This window comes from Apus apus, chromosome 2 (genome assembly GCF_020740795.1).
Source record: "Apus apus isolate bApuApu2 chromosome 2, bApuApu2.pri.cur, whole genome shotgun sequence".
NCBI lineage: Eukaryota > Metazoa > Chordata > Aves > Apodiformes > Apodidae > Apus > Apus apus.
The window spans coordinates 112,831,931-112,853,978 of NC_067283.1; the positions used below are offsets into that span (position 1 = coordinate 112,831,931).

The window sequence follows — 22,048 nt, forward strand, 5'->3', positions numbered from 1 at the left end:
GCCATCATTGCACTTTCCTTCTCCAGGGGTCAGGAAAAAATTTTCTTCAGGCTTTTTAAGAAACACATCTTATGATTTCTGATTATGCCCCAAAAAATCCTTCTGAAACTCCCTCAGATTTTGGAAGTTGAAGTAAAATGGTTGTTCCATTTAATTTTCTCCTATCAGGTTTTCTGCTCAGCTGTTTGTTGGGTTTTTTTCTTTGTCTCCTTTTTTCCACTTGTAGCTTATAGAAATTCCTTCTATCTGTTTCAGCTCTGCCTAGTCACAGAAATAAAGAAATATACTAAGATGACAGCACCCGATTGTTTGCATTCAACCTTCCCAGACCTCAGTTATCCTGGATATCATGAGCTACACAGAGAGAATCATAGAATGGTTTGGGTTGGAAGGGACCTTTAAGATCCTCTAGCTCCAACACCCCTTGCTGTGGACCAGGACACCTGCCACTAGAACAAGTTGCTCAAAGCTCCATCCAACCTCTCCTTGAACACTTCCAGGGATGAGCCATCCACAACCTCCCTGCCAGTGTCTCACCACCCTCACACTAAAGAATTTCTTCCCAATGTCTAACCCAAATCTACACTCTTCCAGTTGAAAGCCATTAACCCTTGTCCTATGGCTACCAGTCCCTCCCCAGCTTTCCTGTAGCCCCCTTCAGGCACTGGAAGGCTGCTATAAGGTCTCCCTGGAGCCTTCTCTTCTCCAGGCTGAACAACCCCAATGTCCTCAGCCTGTCTTCAGAGCAGAGGTGCTTCAGTTCACTGATCCTCTTCATGGCCCTCCTCTGGACCCGCTCCAACAGCTCCATGTTCTTCTTGTGTTGGGGACTCCAGAGCTGGACACAGCACTCAAGGAGAGGTCTCAGAAGAGCAGAGCAAAAGGGGAGAATCGCTCCCCTTGACCCTGTGTCCACACTTCTTTTTACAGTAGTGATAATCATAATTGTTTAGAAGGAACCATTATGATCAACTCAACTGATGCTATTCGTAACTCAAGCCATAAACATTCTCTGAATTAATTCTTGCAAGTTATTGATGCTGTAGGTATTGTAGCAATTTATTTTCCATTTTCAATCCCACAAAAGTCAACCTATTAGAATTACGGAGCCAAGAAATAACAGCATTGATGTTGCTTTCACATTTGATCCTCCTGTTCTGCTATGCTGCAGCACAAGGAAGGTCTCCTGGTTGTGGTGATATGGCACCTGAGAAATACAGTCTTCAGCAAGACATTTATTAGAATGCTGTCCTTCTTCAGAGCTTGCTTTATGGTGCAGCATACTCACACAACTATTTTTCATATTAAGCTTTTAAAATCTGATTTGTAAACTTCAGACATGGAAGCTTTTAGTCTCCCCTATTATGAAGCCGAGCTTTAGATAATTCAAGATGTATACAGTGTTCCTATCTCTGTAATTAAATTTTAGTCTATTTTTGTTATTTTGGGCACCTTCTGAAATTTTTTTCAAAGACCTTGCTAACAATTATGTTGAAAGCATTCTGCTGAAATTATATCCTTTGTTTTGTCACCTTTCATACTGACGGCTTTTGTTTTAAGAACAATCATTTAACTGATACTAGAATTAACAAAATGGTGTATGGAGAACCATTAAAATGTTCCAAAAAATCCCCTTAGGTTTTAGGAAAAGACTCACTTGTTTTGCTTCCTGGTTTCTAAGTCTACAGGGTCCACACGGGACGTTTCCAGAGTTTAAAGTGAAAGTTTTCAAAACAGCAGCCTGCAAGACCATTTATGGTTTGTAAGTCATCAGTGGGTCTGTAGAACCACATTAACTCCTAGGATTTTATACACTCCTCAGTCAAAAGGCTGATAATGAAATACCCGTGGTCCTTGAGTGATTCTGAGAATTGACAGAGATATGACAATCTCTCCTATACAGCTATGGGGATTATTAAATTTTTTAGTCTGATTTTTTAAACATAAAAGTAGAGCTTTCACAAGTATTTGACTGGAGATGGAATTTTTCAGGAAAAAATTGCAAACACCACAGGACTCACGATGAAATTGTAGCAGTTCGTAACACTCCATTTTGAAGCTACTTGGACATCTATGAAGCTTCCTCCTCTTTTTTACATTAACATACTTAGGATACAGATGTGGCGAGTTTTTCACAAAGGAATTAAATTTTTATTTTCATGGGTGATGTTGTTATTGGTCAGGTACTTCACTATCTTTTCAGATTTCAGCTGTGCTCTGTTGAAGACAACAAGACTCCTTCAGCTGTATCCGATGATATGCAATCCCGTATTTAGTGAAGTTAATAAAAAATAGTTTTTTCATATTACAGCTAAAGAAGAAACCTCCTCCAGTACCTAGAGCTAAGGACATTCCTCCTAACCACCCCTTCTTCCCAATTCCTGTGCTGCTCCACTCAGCTACACGGAAGAAAGGACTCACAAGCCGCCTTCAGAGGGACAGACTAGGCTGCAAAATAGAGCAGATGAATACTTTCATGCCAAGCACCCAAGACCACATTTTCATGTCACAACTATAAGCAAACATTTCTATTGCCCGTACTAGCCAGTTGAGCACCCTGAGGGCCAAAAGCTGAGCAACACTACATTTCAGCAGTAACTATGTACCATCCTGCATACCAGCTACCTGCACGCCCTAAGGCAGCGCCAGGACTGGTAAGCAAGAGGTGTCTCAAGCGCTGGCTTCGGGTAAAAGCAGAACACAAGGGTGCACACCAACACGGAAAGCAACGCAAGGTTTTCTTTTCATTCTCGGCACCTCGAGTCGTGCCAGCCACGACATGCCGCTATTTACAGCAAGTACTCGTAGCTGCTGTGCCGCGGGGCAGCCCTACATCTGCCCGGGATGATCTCCTGCGGGATCCCGTCACAGCACGCTGAATTCGCTTCGGAGACCTGGGGCTTGTTTCCAAAGACAAGGGCTTCCCTCAGCCGAGCTGCTAGCTCCCAGAGGCTGCAGGGCCAGGGTGCAAGCGCACCGCCCCGGGCCGCCCTGCTGCAGCAAGAACCAGCCGTGTGGCAGCAGGGGCAGACCCGCACCCCTCCTCTGCGGGGAGCGGGCGGGCCAGCGCTGACACGCACCCACGGCTGCCCACGCTCTGCGCCGGGCAGGGGAAGCTGTCACGCACCATGGGCAGCCTTGGCATCATTCTGGGTGCTACCAGCGCCGGCAGCAGCCACCACGATGGGCTAGCGCGGGGCACTTGCTGCACGGAAAACACACCCGAGCTGCCGTTGTACCTCACGCGGTTTGTCTGCCCGCACGTTTCGCCGCGCGGCTGCTGCGGGCGGGCCGGGCCGGGCCGGGCCGGCGGTGCCCACAGGCCGAAGCCCGGCGGGATGACGGCTGCGGGCCGCTTCGCATCCATCTCCGCCCCTACCCACCCGCAGCCCTTCCTGCGAAGGGCTGGCACAGCCCGGCAGGCGGGTCGGGCTGCGGGGGGGGAAGCGGCAGGCGAGGGGCGACGGCCGGGCGGGAGCGGCTGCCGCACGGGCTGGGCCCCGCCGGCCGCACAGGTGCTGCCGCAGCCCGTCGCCATGGGGACGGCGCGGCGGGGCGGGGGCCGTGCCCCGCCGGGGCCCCCTCCGCGGTGCGGGGGTGCGGGGGTGTCCCGGCGGTATTTCACGGTTGCCATAGGAACAGGCGGAGGGGGGCGGGGGGCACAGCCGCCCCCGCTGCCCCCTCCCCCGTGCCCTCGATGCCAGCCCGGGCCCTGAATCGATGAACGGAGCCGCAGCGGCTGCCAAGCCGGCACCGGGCTGGGGAAGGGGGGTGCGGCGGGTGCGGCCCCGGCCCCCTCCGAGCAGCCCCCGCCCCCAGCTGGCGGGGCGGGCCCCGGGGGAGCAGCCCGGGCAGATGGCCCCTCCGCAGCGCCGCGCCCGCCGCCCCCACCCCCCTCCTCGCTCCTGCCGGGCGCGGCGCTCCCGGCGAGCGGCGCTGCGGGGGGCGGCCCGGCCCCCCGGGAGGGACAGACCCGCGGCCTGAGCAGCGCGGGGCGGGGGGGGGGAGGTAGGGGAGCGGCAACGACAACAAACCCCCCGGCCCCGGCCCCGAGCCCGCCCGGCGCGGCGGCTGTTGGCGGCACCATCTGGCTGCAGGGGGAGGGGCAGGGCGATGTCTGCCGGCTGCCGAGCCGCTGCGCTCATTATGTCCCCCGGAGTCACGGTCGCCGAGGCTGGGTGACCCGCACCCGCCGCCCCAGCTCCCGTCACGCACGGGTGTTGGGGCGCAGAGGGACCCAGCAGCCCCACGCTACCGCGAGGGCTGGTTGGAGCTCCAGGCAATAATCGCACAAGAGGTCTGGCCGCGCTTGTGCGGCCGGCAGAGGGGGGGAAAAATGCAGCCTCTTGCCCAAAGCCTGCCTCTGGTTTAAGTCTTATCTATATCCTTTGTGTAAAGATGAACGTACGGGGGATACGGCTCTGTTTGGAATCGCAGCGCTTCAGTGCTTGAAATGGAAAAGGCAAACAGAAACTAAAACATGTCGCCAGTCTGTTTTTGTGGCGTGGTTGGAGATGAAAACCTGACCCATGTCGGGGCGTTTCTGGTTATTGTTGACACGTATTAAGAGTCAGAATTGAAGTTCTGGGCACCGAACGCGACAGCGAGATCCACAGCACGGAACGCTATGATGATGATGATGATGATTATTATTATTTTCGGTAGAGAGGCAGTCGTTCATTTCAGAGGAACCCTCCTGCGCGGCGCGGCACATCCTGCCCCTGGAGAGCTCTCTCGGCGAGGGGCAGGGGAAACGCTTTGAAATGGCTCAGGTCTTTCCTCTCCATGATTCATAAGATAGGTGCTGAACCTCGGTATTATTAGAGAGATAAAATCCGCAGACTACGGGGCCTGATAATAGGCAACTATACTGCTATCCATATTACCTTGTAAAATTGAAGTATTGATTTTTTTTTTTTAAAGCATGGTTTGCTACTTAGCAGACCAATCCCACTACTATTGTAGTCAGTGGGATTTTGCTATTGATTGTAGTGGGAATAGCTTTTTTTTTCCTTTTAAAATGGTCTATTTCACATTATTATGGTCATCTCATTCAGCAATTCTTAAAATCTGCCTTCTTGGCCTTGGACATTTTAAAAGATTAATGTACAAATTATTTCAGCTCAATTTATTCACCTCATTTCTGCTCGTCATATCCTAAGTTTTGTTTAGATAAATAAGATAGATAACTTATTGCTCCAGATGGCTGTGGGTGGATTGGACCTAATAGACTCTCTAGTTACATGTTTTTAAGTTGTTTTGTTTTTTTTTAATTTTACAGAAGCCTAGATTTAGAAACCCATTTGTAGATCTCCTCTTGTGCGCAGCTTAGGCTGCATTTGGTTGCTCACCAAAATAGCGTGCCTTCCAAAGAAAGATTAAAAATACTAAAATGCAGCCAGCACAGTCAGTGGATCAGTTCAGCTGATGTTACACAAACAGGCTGATCCTACTGCCCATAGATAACATACCTGTGAATCTTGGCACCTGCCATTGGACTGGAATTCAAAATGGGAAAGAGCAGGCCTCGAGGTCTGGAAATACAGGCAATGCAAGGAAAAAAACCAACAAAACCCTGTTCTCTGCCTATTAGTAAATAATCTGCAGCAGCAAAGAAAAATGACAGGGATTGAAGAAAACATGTAGTGCTGCAGACATCAAATAGATATGGAGGCTATGACAGACACAATAGTGAACACCTTCAAATTCAATTTGCGAGGTGTATCTAGCACCTATATTAATGATTTGCATGTTTGTATCATGGCAAGCTTTTTTCATGTCTAGCAACATTCTGCTTAGCTAGTCTTTGCTACATCGTGCCGTAATACTCAGCAAATTAAATGTTGACTAATAAACTCCAGTTGGAAATAAATGCTGGGGGATATATCTAGAATTTGTTCAAAACTTTGCTGAAATTAAATTCAGCAAAATTAAATGAAAACAAATCATCACGTTTCATCTTCCTCACATTTTCCCTGTAGTCTTAATTGGATTTTCAGTAGGTACTATCTTAAGGTTGTTCTGTGTTTATAGGTAGCCAACAGGTATGCTAAACTGCATAAATGCTGGTTTTGAAGATCAATAGTGTTTTTATTACCAAATTAACAGGAAGCATCATCCTTTTTTTACCTACTTTACTTCATTAGCTTTATTATTATTATTATTACTGTGAGATGTATAGTATGTGTTTTCCAGGCTTATTTTACTTTTCTCAGCCTACACCTCTCCCAAAGCTGCCTTTCTTGCTTTAGGATGAGCTCATAGGGAGCTATGAAACAAAGTTTGTTTATACTTGCTTGGCTTGAACACTTCACTCCATTTGTTCTCTCATCTCACTTCTCTTCCACTCTTACTAGAAGCAGGATTTCTTTAAAGCAAATATAGGTAAAAGAGACAGGGAAAAGGGAGAGAGGTCTGAATTCTCCGCTTTAGCATATGTCCTAATGCAAAATCCCTAGAAAAGGGATAATACAAACCACCTCAACAGTGTAACTGAGGATAAGTGTATGTGTTGTGTATGTTCAATTGAGAAGGGGAAAGGATGAGATGCACTTTTAATAGACTTATATATGCAGAGTTTAAGGGACTAAGCTCAAGCTTGTTCTCCAGTTTGTTTTTTCCCTCCCTAAATGATCAGAATCTGGGGATTTCTACAAGAGAACTGTCTGTACAGTGCACTGCCACTAGTGCAACTCTGGCATTGAAGGAGATTATAACCAAAGAGGTGGGAGGAGGGTACCGCTAGTATTGTTTTACAGCTGAATTTGGCCTTGCTGTCATTAAAGCTTTCTAGATATTCTTACACATTTTATAAACATGTCTATACACTTACTACTAAGTGGTCTAGCGCCATGGAATATACTGTGAAAAACAAAATAGCAGTTCCAGGTAAATTATTCTTTACAAATAGAAGCACTTTTATCTGAATGTATCCTCCTGAGAACTTGGTCACTGCCACCCAGGCAAACTGCTCAGGGTATTGAGCCAGGGTATTGCTGGATGCTTTTTGGGTGGACTCCTCGCCTGGGCACTGGCCATTGCAAAGCTGAAGCATCACCCAAGGACTGCATTATGTCTTCAAAACAGGGGCATGATCTTTGTGCCAAAAAAAATGATTCACCGGCCTTCTGCTGGTCCTATCCCAGGGGGGGATTTCATCCAGTGTAATTTAGGGTGACAGAACTGGTCCTTCAAAGCCTCACAGATTTCACCAGCTTGACTCCTTCCAACCTCCCACAGCTACAGTTTTTCAGCTCTTTAGTAGGTTTGTTAGCTCACTCTTTGGATCTATTAGGCAAATTAACAACTTTAGAATATTTTCATAGAACCATACATGTTGCACTTTATTTGCCTGCTTTCAAGTTACAGGAAGAATGATAATGCAAATTTCTTAATTTTTTTTTTGTCTGTCGATGTGAAAATTTTCCTGATTTTACTTTTTTTTTTAATCTGGTAATTGCCTATAAATTCATTAAAGGTCAATGATAAGTAGCAGAAAAGGCATAGTTCATTAGAATTCTCTTAAATAAATTGTTCTGTGTAATATTGATAAAATTTGATCTGCCTTCACCTATTTAAGAATGCTTTTTCCACTCAGTTTGTGAAAACAATCCTTTTGGTTCAAGTTGAAAATGTAGGGGTTCAAGTAGAGACAAAAGTAAAACAATCTTTTAAGTTTCCTCAAAGTCAATGTGTCTTGTCAAAACCTGGCTGATTTGAAAATAATTTTATTAGAATTTGCTATGCAGAAGGGCATTTAAAAAGAAAGAAAGCTTTAACCAGCTTTGTTCAGCTGTAGACCTTTATTTATGTTGCTTTCTTATTTGCTCCAGTGCAAATTTAATTCCTTGGAAGCTCACCATATGCCCAATTCAGCTCTCAGTTACACCAAAACAATGATAACCAGGCCTTGTACACCAGTGAAACAAAGCTGAGGATTTGTGTACATTTTCTAAAAAAGCAAGGTCAAAGTCCAGTGAGTTTACAATATACCTCTTTTTGAGAAGATCCAGATTTTGCTGCTGAATCCTTACAGAACTTACTATCCTGTCTCCTTGTTGGATAAGCCCAAATTGATATAAAAAAGAGGTAAACAGATGTGGTCTGTCTGAACTATAGGTTTTAGATGGATGCTTGGAATTGGAATGTAGCACTCATTAAAAGAAAGCTGAGCTGTTTGCTTGCTACAAATGAAATAGTATTTTGGCAGGCATAGCCGTGGGGCTTTGCTGAACTCTCAGAATATAAAAAGATAAAGGTTATCAAAAGATGTAATTAAAAAAAAAAACAGTTAGTATCTCTAGATTAAGGGAGAAAAGAATGAGGTATATTCTCTATTGTTTTCCACTGCTGTTTCTTGAGAAATGCAATGGGACAAGTAATCTAGTTGATACATGTCACACTTGCTGGTCAGACTGGTCAAAAGTAAAATCTCCCAGAAACTGTCATCATTTGAATGAGCTAATTTCCTCTCATATTTGCAATTAATTCTCTAACAATTCTGCTCTTTTATTTTTTTCCTTCCCATCCTGGTAAGAGTTTGGTAGTGGTTGCAACGAGCATTAAAAAAAATAATAAAATAAAAAAATCCTAGCACAAGCAGGTACAAATACAGAGGTGAAAACAGCACATTCCTTCTTTTCACAAGTGGAGTAAATTGGAAAATTGAGATGGTTCATTGCACACTTTCTGTGTAAATCACTGTAATCTCATGCACTGTCCACACCAGATAGTGCTGGAGCTCAGAAACTTGGTCTCCTTCCCTCCTCTAGACTAGTAATATCGCTACAGCAATGAGCCACAGAAACTGCTACAGTCAAACAACGAACCATCTAGTCCCAGCCTCCAAGAGAGTCTGAAAAATATGTTTCAGAGCTCAGGAATTAGTAGATAAACACATACATCTCTAAACAAAATACGGTGCATCCAGGTGCATTATGGAATAATGACCAAATTATTTTCCTCTGCTAGCTTCAGCCAACCAAGGAACACATACCTAAAACTTAGTAATCTGTTCATGAAACAAGAGCATGAAGGCTGAGACCACCAGCAATATTAAGGGAAGATGCTGGGATTCCAGAACACTCCACAAGTCTTTCCTTGCATTTACTGCAATGTAAGCAGTGACAGAACAAGAGGAAATGGCCTCAGATTTTGCTAGGTGAGGTTTATATTGCATATTAGGAAAGATTTCTTCACTGCAAGGGTTGTCAGGCACTGGAACAGGCTGCCCACGGAAGTGGTGCAGTCACTGTCCCTGGAGGTATTGAAAAGATGTGTGGATGTGGTGCTTAGGGACATGGCTCAGTGGTGGACTTGGCAGTGTTAGGTTAATGGTTGGACTTGATCTTAAAGCTCTTTTCCAACTAAAACGATTCTATTATTCTAACCCTGACAGATGTTCTGCAGGGGAGGTGAGGGGAAAACCCCTGGGGAAATGCTGCAAGACCCAGGTAGCAGCAAGGCAGGTAAGTGCTGTCACCAATGCCCTGGCTTCCAGGGGCACAGGCAGAAAGGGCAGGAACATGACCTTGTCTTCACCTCTGCTTCAGACAGGAAAGCTGAACTGACATAAAGTGCATCCTACATCCTTACATGAGCCACAGAGCTATCATTCACTTGCAAAACCCTTGGAAGACATTTTGGCTGAATCAATCAGAGTGTCTCTAGGGGCTGCAATGCAGACTTCCCACTCCCAACACTATGGGTTATAAAACAATGGCCTAGCTTTGAATTTACCTTTTGAGATGGTTGTCAAAAGAGTCTTAGAAGATGGAATGGGATTTAAAGGCTGGCTCCTGAATTCTCTTCCTCTGCTGTTCATCAGTATTTACACCACACCATTTCTCTCTGCTTCTTTCTGTGTATTTACGTGTGTTTTCTACTGTGCATGTTCTCTTAACGTTTCTCTTTCTGGGTGATACAACCAAAATCTATTTCTCTTTTAAGTACCCCTTTAATTAGCTTATTTACCCTCCCTGAACCTTTCTTCTGTCATGACCTTTTAGAGATGAGGTAAATACACTAAGCATGTTATTAAAGGCAAGGACATACAATTTAATTAACCAGAATAATAAGTTTTTAATATTGTTCTTTATACTTTTCCTAATGCTGATTTTTGTTATCCCTGCTATGCTTACTGGTGATACACTTATTGATTTCTTTGAAATTATTCCTAAATATTTCCCTTGAGATGTTCTACTAATTCTATAGATTTTAAATGTGATTGAAAAGCTTGAATTCTTCCTTACCTTTCAAAAAGCTAATGTCACAATGGCATAATGTAAATTCTCTGGCAACAATCTGCAGAGAATTCTGCCTACCATGATTTCTTCTTTTCTTTTTCTTTGCTATGTTATTTCTGTTTTCCCTCCTAATTCCTCCTTGACTTGCTTAAGCTAATTTATTTGCATTTCCATCCAGTGTTGAACCCCCTTAATTTGTCTGAGTTGTATGTGTATATATGTATATGTATATACTTATCTGTGTGTATATGTGCACATTGGATTGTCTCAAACACTTCCTATGCTTCCCCAACTTTTCACCAGCTTTAATGTGTCATCACAGCCAAAGTTTCAACCCTGCTTTAGCAAAGACAGTATCAGATTGCCTTCATTTCAGAAGGAAGCTAGAACCAAGTTTCACCTGAAAATTATTTAAAAGACTTCTGAACATGACAGGTTAGAGGAATGTAATTAACCCTCACAAAATCCAAACTAGTGGCACCAAACAGGCATAGTTCGTGTTGCCACTTAACAACTCTATTTTAAATTATTTTATTAATGTGGTTTTTTTTCTGGTGTTGAAATATGATTCACAGGTCTGTCATTTCTGTGAACTATCTTTACAGCCTTTTTCTACTACATTTTTGGCTATCATCCAGCATCATTGCCGTGTCTAGTGGCAAATGATATATTTTAATAATATTTTAGTTACTTCATTCTTAACATTGTTTCTGTTCTTGGATTTATATTAGTCCTGGTGATGCACTGCCATTTAGTACCTTGATTTGTAATCACCTTTTTTGACATTCCTCTGTTTCTGACCATTCTTCAGTTTTATCACCTGAAAAATGTAAACCCAGGACAGGTATTTCCTCGTTGCCCACAGCAGAGAAGATACATGCTGAAAAACAAAGTTCTGTGAAACCCTTTTATATTCCTCATCATTCCTGTCTGCTAAAATCTCCAGCCATACCTTAGCTGTTCTTCTCTTGATGTGTCTAAATAATTGTATAATTACTTGCTTGTTAATCATCTTCTATTAGCTCAGGGTAGTGAGATCAGGATAGTTCATAAAAAAGTTTCATTTGCTACATGCCAATGCGATGTTGCTTTGCCCTACACATAAGCCTTGATTTAGTGGCAGCTACTTCAGCTCTGGATCTGCCTTGAACAAAAGTTTCCTACAGAACCCACCTGGCAGTAGTGGTAGTGGTATGAATGAGTCCAGAGGCAACAAAGAGAGCAATCACAAGACATCCTAATTTAAAAACTGTACAGTGAGTTAGAGTCAGAAATCATTTAAGTGCAAGTGATCTCACCCCCTAAATATTCTTAAATACAGGCAAAATGTTATCGCATCCATCTCCTGTTGTATTAAAAACTCTGGAGTAACAACATTTACGAAACTTGCAGACACACAGATCTTACTGGCAATATAATATATATAACCTCTCATTTCCCAGAGGAGCTTAATTACAGGCTCTCAAGTGAAGAAGTTTGACTAAGTTTCATCCTAGGCTCAAGTAGGTAATTTAATAAAAATTGTCCTTCTGAGTCTATACAGAATATTTATTTCTGAAAAAAAATATTTACATGAGATTAACTTTAATATAGATGAGATTTATTAAGTAATATGTTCACTATAGATAGCCCCTTCAGTTGAAGAGTATCCCCATGTACAACTAAATGGTTCAAACCCTACAATTCAATTTCAACAACTAGCTTTAATCCCTGCAGATGCACATAGCAACTGTCAGGTTTTGCAGCTTTCAGAGTTATTGAATAAGCAGTTAGAAGCCTGTACGACTATCTGTGATAAAGTTGCTCATCACTAAGAAAATATATTTGCATCCCAAAGAATGCTCAATGCCATAACTTGTACCAAGTCTTTCCTGGTTATTGGCAATGCCTACTTGGATATTTTATGTCTACAAATCATTAAAAATTACCTTGCTAGTGGAAATACAAGGTTTTGAGTCTCATCTATTTAAATAGAACAAACAGGTAATTTAAGAAAGCTTACAGGATCACTTTCAGTGCTGCTGCAGGACAACACAAACAACTCATGCACCAGCTAACATCTCCTAAGTTTTCTGAAGTTAGAGGCACTTCTGGCAGATTTGAAATTATATACAAGATAAAAACATATTTTACATCCTGGGAAGCTCTACTCATTTTGGAGGCTGTGTTGGTCAGAGTCAACCTGCTCAATAAAGAACAAAAGATTCCTGTGATGCTCTGCAATGCCTGGGAGGCTGCAGAATCTGGTAGGATTGTCCTGCGGAGTTTTTCCTGCCACACCGTCTCATAATATTTCTCCACATCTACCTCAGTTATGCCACTCTTCAACATTTACCCTGCCTGTTTTGTTCCTCTTTCACCAGCAAACTCTCAGCAGGTGTATCCTGCATACGGGGAAAGATGAGGACCCAAATAGCTTCCTTCAGACCAAACCAAACAGCTGCTGTTTGCCTCCTTTCAACAGCAGACCAAACCTCACAGTTCAGTGTCAGCCACTTTTAATTTATTTCTCTAGCATAAAATTAAATTTGAATCTTTAACTCCCTCATTTGTCCAGCACTAGCAGTAGTCCTTTTCCCCCAGAGGCCTGTGTTCATCATAAGCCCTCTCTGCATGAAGTCTGTGCATATATGTATGTATGTAGTCCCTCTGCATTGTGTCTCCTTTCTGTCTAGAGCATTGAACAAGAGCAGTGATCACCTTAAACATTAGGGAAAGAAACCATCTCCATAAAAAGATCAGAAAAGGTCCTATTATGCTGTGCTGAAGCATATCGGCCTGCTCTAGCAGTAACCTGCTAGCCAATGACTGCTTATTTCTCACCAATCACATAGCTGGGTAGCCACAGAAACAACACTTGGTACCTGAGATGAAAATCAGGGTTGACATGTCTGTGCTGGAGTCCCTGCTGTGCTGCATCATGGCCGCATCCAGTGCAGCTTCACTGGCAAGAGGCTGAGGGTAAGACACTGAAGATCCAAGTTCACTCACACCTCAGTCTTCTTGGCAAAGCTTCACAGCAGTATGGAAATTAAACTGGGAGGTTGGGGGTTTTTGGTCACTGGAAGGATTGGGGCTTTCAAGCTACAAGCCTGGCCTTTACCAAGCGATAGCGCTCACTCCGTCATCCTGTCTCTCACTATATGCCAGTGTATATGGGATGGTTTTGTTGTTTTTGTTACGGAATTACCACACCTATTTAATGTTTTTAAGGTAACAATAACATTTTCTACTTATACAGAAGACCCTTTTAAAATGCATCCTTTTTAAAATTTGCTCTTTGGCTCATGTTTCTTCAGAACATTCGAGCTCAACACTGTTACCAAGAAATCCTCCCCTCTTTTTGCCCCTCTCTCACACAGGCGTGTGGAGATGGCATCTTACATATGGCCGCTTTAACATTTTTCTGTTTGGCGACAGAGTTACTCTCCTTATTCATGAACACTGAGTTGAATGCCTGCATTAAGAGTTGCCAACTAAACCGGTTTTGTTCCATCTGCTACGACCATTTTCCAGCACTGTCTGTCTGATTCACCAGTATCCCTCCTCACCGAGTCCATCAGGGGGTCTGCAAACAGCAGGGCAGAGGCTGTGGGTAATTGGAGGAGATAAAGCTCTGCAGACCTGAGCAAGGGTTAAGGAAAATGTGCTGGGTAGTTAAAATGGGATGGAAATGGCAGGTCTTGACTACTGCTTCTGAGCCTGGAAGGTGCATTTAACGGGACTCTAAAGTACTGCAGAATTGTACCTTGGGATAAATTATAGCTCACCCTCAGCATCACCTTTCTGTGGTACTTACTGCCATTATGTGTTGGCAGTTCAGTAGGCTATAGAACTAGCAACAGACATTTGACAGGCTCTTTTATTTTTTTTTATATTGATGGCTACAAAAATGGGGAGAAGCACAATGAACCAAAGCTGCAAATTTTCAGATTGCTATAAAGTGCCCTAAAATAATAAACAATTTAAAACATAAGATAATTTAAAGCATTGTGGTTTTACATATAAATGATTTATGCTGTGATCTGTTTCTTCTGTCGTTCATAAACAAAGTAATTTATATAAAATCAAATTAACTACAAACTCTTAAGTCCATACACTACTCTTCAGCACTAACAGAACAAGAAGTGATCTGGGATACACCCTGTTCCATAGAACTGACTGGCCTATAATTTCAAGCCCTAAATCCAGTAATCAGGTTCAGCAGTACAGCCTTGCACCTGCAGAGAGCCTCTCTGGCCTGCTAGTAGCAATCCAAGCACTTCAGATCCTCCTGGAGGATCTAAAGGTTTAATTAAACTGAAGAAAATTTGGTTTCTGAATTAAAGCTGATTGTGTGCTTATAGTTGGAAAACAGGAATGAAGACATGGAAAAACCCATGTATTAGGCTTATGATTTCATTAAAGTCAGTGGACTAATTCTGAATTAATAATAGTGACAGAAAAGCAGTCCAAACTTTGAAGATATATTCTATTAGTTTGTGGATACCCTGTAAATTCTATACTTGAGATGTATCCTGCAATCATTTTGCCTCTTCTTTTTTAAAGGGAAAGTTCTGCTTATAATCTGCTGATGCAGGTGGGGCCGTTATTTTAACATGTTTAAATCCAGACTGATTTTAGGAGCCATATTTGAGTCTATGGACAACATCAAGTAAGAGAAAGAAAGGTGGTGAAAAGAAACTGGTTTTCAAGTTGATAATTGATATATAGTTCTAGTTAAAGAATCATGCAGAAAATACACCCCAAAAAATCCACCATCAAAATCACAAGAAGAAAAGATATTAGACTAGAAACAATTAGTTCCATGCATCCTTACAGACTGTGAGTACCAACCACCAAAAGTCGATACTGTCAGCCATTTGGCGTATTTGTTGCCCTAACATGTTTTATACAGTGTGTCGAGGCTAAGCATAATTTCACTACTTTCATAAAGTGCAGCTTGGGTTTAATGAAAGAAAACCTGTAACAATAACAGTATCAATCTGAAAAGTTGCAGAAGTGAGATACAGGGTTATATACAGGAATACCTTACTGCCTGTTGTCCCACTCTGGACCTAAAATGGCTGTTTTGCAGGGGATGTTGTTGCCTGGTGACCAAAAGTGCATCTCCTAGGCCACAGAGGGATGTGAACATTCAGAAATTGATTTGTTCCTGTTGCTCTTGAGGAGACCATACCCGTAAAATAGATTAAGCCAGCACATAATAATCTATGCATTTTCCTTGCTGGCATGCTTAAACTTGATATTGAAGATAGGCCTGTGATTTTGAGCTACTTACCAACCAGGCAGGGGAAAAACAGAATAATACCTCATGCACTACTGCCCACAGAATATGAAAGCAGACCAAGCCTCAGCTACTGTGAGACTGCAAGACACCCCTGCTTCAATTAAGTCTGTGTTGTACATCTAGCCTGTTCCGGTGCAACCTCCCAGTTGCTATCAGACTCTCTTTCTTTCATTAGAATCAAGTAGTTAATTAGCCCCAGCCTGTCCTCTCTCCTTCTCTCTTTCCCTTTAACGCAGCAGTAATGATGTCTAATTACCAGCAGCAGCGGATTACAGCACCATCAGGAGCAAATCTCTCTGGCTGACAGCAAAGCTGAGCAGCAAATCTTAAAGCTTCAAGGAGAGAATAATTCCTAACAAAGTATTTGAATATTTGGTTGTTTTTGACTCGCTTGTGACTGGAGAGTCCACCTTGTAATTTCATCCATCTTGTTACTGCAAAGGGAGCCCTCATGCTGCCTGCACTGATTAATTTTAAATTTAAATTACTTTTACCTATGGTGAGATTAAGTGATGGACAAGAAGAGGGAGAGGCTGAAGGAGAGATTCACAGTTTGGGGATCTCTAACTGTCTGCGGCTCTGTATGCAGACTGATGAGCTCAAATGTATGGGATAACATCAAGGAGAAAAAACAAAACAAAAAACAGTGGGATGTTTCTAAGTGGTCATAAATTAATAAACTCTTAAATAATTAGTAAGAGTTAAAGAAATGAGACAATGGGCTTTTAAGGTGTATCAACAATTACTGCTGATGAAAATCCAATCTTTCCCCTTGTAACTTATCATTCCTGGCTGAGTGAAATCCTGGACCTGAAGTCAATAGGAGTTTTGCCACTGCTTTTCTCTGGGCCAGGGGCTGCATCCCTCTTCTGTCAGCTAGATTGTTTCTGAGCCTTGAGTGTCTGGCAGGCACTGCCCCTGCCCTGGCAATTGCTTACACAAACCACTGCCACCCCACATCTACTTAAATACTCCTCTGCCTTTTGTGATTGGGTAGTGACGCCAGATTCATGGGTTTGCGATGGGACAGCATTTTTTTCTCAGAGCTGACCATTGTATGAGGGTGCTGAGTATCACCTTTTTTCATCATGCTGAACAACAGATTTATGTTAGGTAATTTTACCTAAATGCAGAACCTTTTCCATAAGGTTTTATATGTCATTGCTCAAGTACTGTACAGACATTCTGAATTTGCTTACAGATATGTCATGCTATCTTGCATTCCTTGCTTTTATCAGCATGCCTGCTTCATTGCTTAAACTATCTAAAGGTAGTTATTTCTGTATGATGATGGATACATCTATGCATATATAGGGGCCTTCACAGACATTCACAGTTGAGCCTATGATACCACAAATGAACAAAGACCAGACCAGCAAGCCACTCAACCCCTGACTGAAATCTCTGAAGGAAAAAAATAAAAATAAATCATTATTTGATCTGAAAATAAAATAGAAGAGCAGATGCAAGGTGGGATTCCAGGCTCTCATGGCCTAGCAAAGGTGAGAGAAAATAGGTAAGTTGATCATCACGGAGTCTGGTATTTCAGAGGTCCAGAACAGCACTTAATTTTAAAATTCTATCATGTAAAATAAAGGTTAGCCTTTTTATTTAGTAGCCTAGTCAATGGATTTTAGAAAATACTGGATTTGCTTTACAGTTCTGAACTTGCAATGAAAAGGATAGTCTTAGGAATAAAAGATCTACTGGCTCTCCAAAATTACTATTCTGGTAAGCTTAAGAGAGATTTAAAAATACCAACCTAACTGGACATTTCTGCTTTATACAAGTTTTTCATTATAAACTGTACCTACAGTACCTGCTGGGGTCAGAGAATAGGAACGAGTAGCACAGAAATCTGACAAATGACCTGGATCTATGGGCAGACCCAGAACGCTTTGGTGAATAAAAGCCACAGAGAGGGAACCCACTCTGTCCAGAGCTTGCCTTTCACTTTCAATCTTCATATTTGTATAATCCTTAAAATTGATTTCCCACTTCTGCCTCCCCACAGCCACGACGGTGGCAATGACAAGGGGGCAAAAATAAGCCGGCCCTCGGGAATGCCCAGGTTTATGACTTCAGCGAGGCAGAGAGAGGCAGATTTCCCCGGCAGCCTACGTCACAACCCAACCCAGAATTACTTTCCAAGAAGCCCCCTTTGCTGCACCACCCAGAAACCTTCCCCTTCGGTCAGAATAAGCTGCCAGTCCCCGTCCACTCCCCCCGCAAAAAAAAAAAAAAAAAGAAAAAGAAAAAGAAAAAGGGAAAAAAAAGAATATTGCTCATCCAAGTCCAATGCCCAGGCAGGGATATTTTAATTGCCGGGTTTCCTTTCCCAGCTCCCCCACCCCGCCCGCCCCACGCACAGACAAAAGGAGCTTAGCTTGCCTGACCCAGAGCAGAAGTAAGAATAATAATACACTAAGAGAGTTCAATAGGCGAAACCTACTTGCAGCCAACAGTCCCCATCTTCTTAAATAGGAAAATCTGCCGCCTCTGCCACCACCAAGCACAATCGCTCTCCCGCTGTCAGACCTGCGCCCAGCTCTGCAGCTCCGGGGATGCCACGCTACCCGAGCCCATCGCATCGCCTTTGGAGCCTTATGGCTGCGAGACCCTGTGCAGCCCCAGAAAGAGGAACGAAATACACCCTTCCAGCGGTCATGCGGAACCCTCTCTCCCTTTGTTGAGCATCCTCTCTTCCCCGCCGCCGTTACTTAGCGCAGCCGGCGCTTCACAAGCCAGCCAGGCACATTCGAGCCGCTCGAGGGCTCACAATAACCCAAAAAATTAAATATACATATGGAAACAAAAAAAAATAAAAAGCCAAAACCAAACCACAACAACAAAAAAAACCCAACCAAACCAAAACGAACAACAACAACAACCAAACCCCAAACACCCAAACCCACCGAACAAGTGACATCCCGGGGAAACACCACTTCCCCCCCCACCCCGCTCCGAAAACACCGACCGGCACGGCGCTTGGCTTCGTGCCAGCCGGGCTACCCCCGGTCGCTATCGATCAGCCCCGCCGGTGGCGGGGGGCGGCTGCCCGGGGCGGCGGGGCCCGGCACAATGGCCGAAGCGGCGGGACAATAGCCCACCCCAACCCTGCCGCCGGCGGCCCGGGGGGAAGCAGGGGGAAAGGAGGACGAGGAGGAGAAGGACACCGACCCCGGCAGGGTGTGTTGTGCGCACGATCGCTTTAAATAAAAGGACCCACAAAGAGCTCGGCGGTGTATAATGTGACAGGCAAACGCAACATGGTGATGATGACTTGGGGGAAGAGGGAGGAAGGAGCCAACTGTGGCTGCGGCTCCTCCTGTGCCTCTCGCTCCCGGAGCGGGCTGCAGCGGCCGACATAGAACAAGGAAGACAATTCTCTACTAACCGTGGTTTTGACTGGCACGTACAGCACTTGCTTCCCTCCTCCAGCACCACCACTGACCTCGTCCGAGTTGCCGAGCTGGAAGCCTTTAGATTTGACCCAGAATTTGAATTTGGCATTATCCGTGGAGCTCGACTCGGAGCCGTTCAGGAGCTGGACGATCCGGTCGTATTTTTTACGGGTCACCGTCTTGGTTTTTCCTGAGTCCCCGTAAGTCCTGAGACACCAGTCTTGAAACTGGCGGTACATGTCCCGGTCGCTGCTCTCCATAATCTCCTAGTACACACACGCACACATGCACACGCCGGGGCGCACACACACACAGACAGACAGACAGACACACGCACACACGGACACACGCACACGCCGCCCCGAAGCGGGTCGGGGTGCGGGGCCGGGCCGCCCCGCCGCACTTTGCACCTGTTCACCCAGCGCTCATGAAAAATGCATCCACCTCCGAGCCGGAGCGAAGGAGGTCCCGGTGCAGGCAGATCCCAGCCTGTTGTTTCTTTTTTTTTTTGTTTCTTTTTTTTTTTTGTGGTGGTGGTGATGGTGGTTCGGGGGGCTGGGGGGGCCGGGAGGGGGGTGGGTGAGGGGGGCAGCAATCAATTCAACAGTGTGGCAGTGTTCTCCTTCATTATTATTATTTCTTTTTTCCACAGGAGGCAAAACGGGTCTGGTGGAGGCTCCTCTTATCCTTCCACTGTACGTGATCAGTCTCTTTAATAATTGTGCAAGGCAGGACTATCCCACTGGCTCCAGCAGCGTCTTACCCGGAGAGGGTTCGGGTGGATAAATAATTAAAATCCTATCCCTCGGCTTAGCGAAGAGAAAAGAAAATATTGACTCGGATCCTTCTTCTTTCCCATACATCAGCTGCACTCGGATTCACGCTGGATAGTGCAGGTGAAGGGGGAAAAAAAAATAAAAAATAAAAAATAAAAAAAAAGGAAAGAAGGAGAAAAAAGCCCACCCCCCTCCGCCCCGGTAACCCTCGGCTGCCTTCTCGAAAGACTGTCTCTGTCCGGGCGGACTGTGCCTCTCCCTGAAGCAGCCTCGCCGCGCAGGATGGAGGAAGCACTGAAGGGCAAACTGGTCTCTTTGCTCCCCCTTTATTCTAGGGCTGGGCAGCTTTGCTTTAGATATCCCCGCTCCGGGCATGAAGATACTGGAAAGAAAGTTCTTACCTGCTATTTTCTAAACCTAATACATCCGATCCGCGTTTTAAGTACATTTTTTTTAAAAATTTAAATGATAATAATAATGGTCTGTAAGCATTTCACTTCCTTATATTCAGTCCCACGAATTTTCAGATGCCCTTTTAGAATTTTTCTCTGTTTATTTCCTTAGTAATCCCAGCAGATGAAGAAGGAAAAAAAAAAAAAAAGAAAGAAAGAAAGAAAGAAAAACCCCCAAACCAGATATATACGAGCTAGGCTCGGATGTTGGACCAGAGAAGAGATCAGTCCCAGGAGGATGTTGGTGAAGGAAAGGAGGCGGCTCTCGGTTGCTCTGCCAGTGTAATGATGGTGCTCACACATGTAGGACTCCTCGGGTGCGGGGTATCCTTTGGTCTCTGGGCTACACTGGCTACAAGGCATTCAAGTAAGTTTGCGTGCGGATGCTGAGCAAATCCCCTTTATTTCAAAGGGGGAAGAAGAAGAAGAAAAAAATTAAAAATCTTTCTTGATTATTTTTTTTCCCCCTCCCGTTGCCACAGTTTCAGCTCACGCCGGAGATTTCCGCGCTCTCCCCGGTCTCCCCCACCGCGCCGAGCAGGACACCCCCTCCGCGGGGGAAAGGCTCCGCGCCGGCGCTTCCTCTCGTCGCCTCTCCGCAGCCGCGCCCGCCCGCGCCTCCGCCATCCAGCGCCCGGCTCCGCGCCCGCACCGCCCGCAGCCGGCACCTCCGCGGCTCGGGGGCGGGGGGGCGGGGGGTGGTTAGGGCAGGCACACGTCCCACCCGGGCCGCGGCTTGGGGCGGGGGGGGGGTTCCGCGCCGCCCTGCGCGGGGCTGCGGGGCTGGCGCCGCACCGGGCCGGGCCCCGCGCCCCCCCCCCCCCCCCCCCCCGCGCGCGCCCTGATTGGCCGCCGGGACAAAAGTTTCTGTGGCGACGGCGGCGCCGCGCGCTGACGGGCGGCGCTGTCCCGTGCCGGGATGGCGCGCGCGCCTCCGCGGGGGAAGGCGCGGATCCGGGCGCGGGTCGGCGGGGGTGCGGGGCTGGGGGGGGGGGCGGGGAGGGGGGGGCAGCGTTTCTATGGCGATGTTTCCCCGCGCAGCGCCTTCCTCCCCCCCCCCGCCCCCTTTTCCTTCCTCGCCCGCAGACGGAGCGAGCGGATCAGCTGACACATCATTAGCCGAGGACCTAATTATTGCTTATTGGAGCAAGGAGCGCGCGCAGGGCCGCGGCGGGGGTGTGGGGGGCGGCCCGGCGGCCTCCGCGCCCGCGGCGGCCGCCCCAGCTCTGCTGGCAGCTCCCGCGGCGGCCCGCGCACGCCGCAGGGGCCGGCGGAGCAGGGGGGAGGAGCGGCGGCACCGCGCAGCTTGCGCCGCACCGCACCGCCCGGCGGGGCTGCGGCGGTGACACGTGGGGCCGGGGCCGGGGCTGGGTTTTCCCTGGGAAACGGAGAGCGGAACCCCTGCGCCGTGCCCGCCTGCCCCGCGGCCCGCCCCCGTCCGCGGGAGCGGCTTGTTCCGCACCCCTCCGCGCCCCCGGGGCATCCCCCTGGTTCAGCGCTCCCCGCACCTCCTGTCGCCGCTGGCACCCTCCGCGCATCCCGGCTCCGGTTGCGGCTGCATCGCGCTCCGGGCTGCGCCGGGGCACCGCGGGGTGCCCCCCCTCCCAGCCAGGGGCCACCGCGCGGCTCAGCCTTGGCCGTGGCGGCCTTTGGGTGGGAGGGAGAGGCCGAAATCAAATGAAACCTTTTTTCTCTTCGGTTGTGCTGAAATGAAGGGGGTAATGGGAATTCCCGAGCTTTTAACTCCATGTCCTTTGCAGAAGTGTTGCCTGTGTCTCTTGTTTCCAGTCACTCAGGCCTGGAAGGACCTGGTGCAAAGGCAGCCGCGGGTTTCTAGTGCAAAAAGCAAAGGTGCCGAGACAGCCAGGAGAAGCCCTTCCTC

The 22,048-nt window shown here is 46.1% G+C and overlaps 1 protein-coding gene across 4 annotated transcripts in view; it reads right to left on the reverse strand.

Moving 5' to 3' along the window:
- NOL4 (nucleolar protein 4) overlaps window positions 1–21,696 on the reverse strand; it is a 201,266-nt gene extending 179,570 nt beyond the window's left edge. For 2 of the 4 annotated variants that reach the window (XM_051611488.1, XM_051611486.1), the window contains exon 1: window positions 18,932–19,358. In XM_051611488.1, coding sequence (XP_051467448.1) covers window positions 18,932–19,198 — 267 coding nt within the window. In that variant the 5' untranslated portion in view covers window positions 19,199–19,358. Of the gene's footprint in view, window positions 1–18,931; window positions 19,359–21,674 lie in introns of those variants that run through there. The other 2 variants (XM_051611489.1, XM_051611487.1) reach the window with 2 other exon arrangements.
- Between the last annotated feature and the right edge of the window lie 352 nt (window positions 21,697–22,048).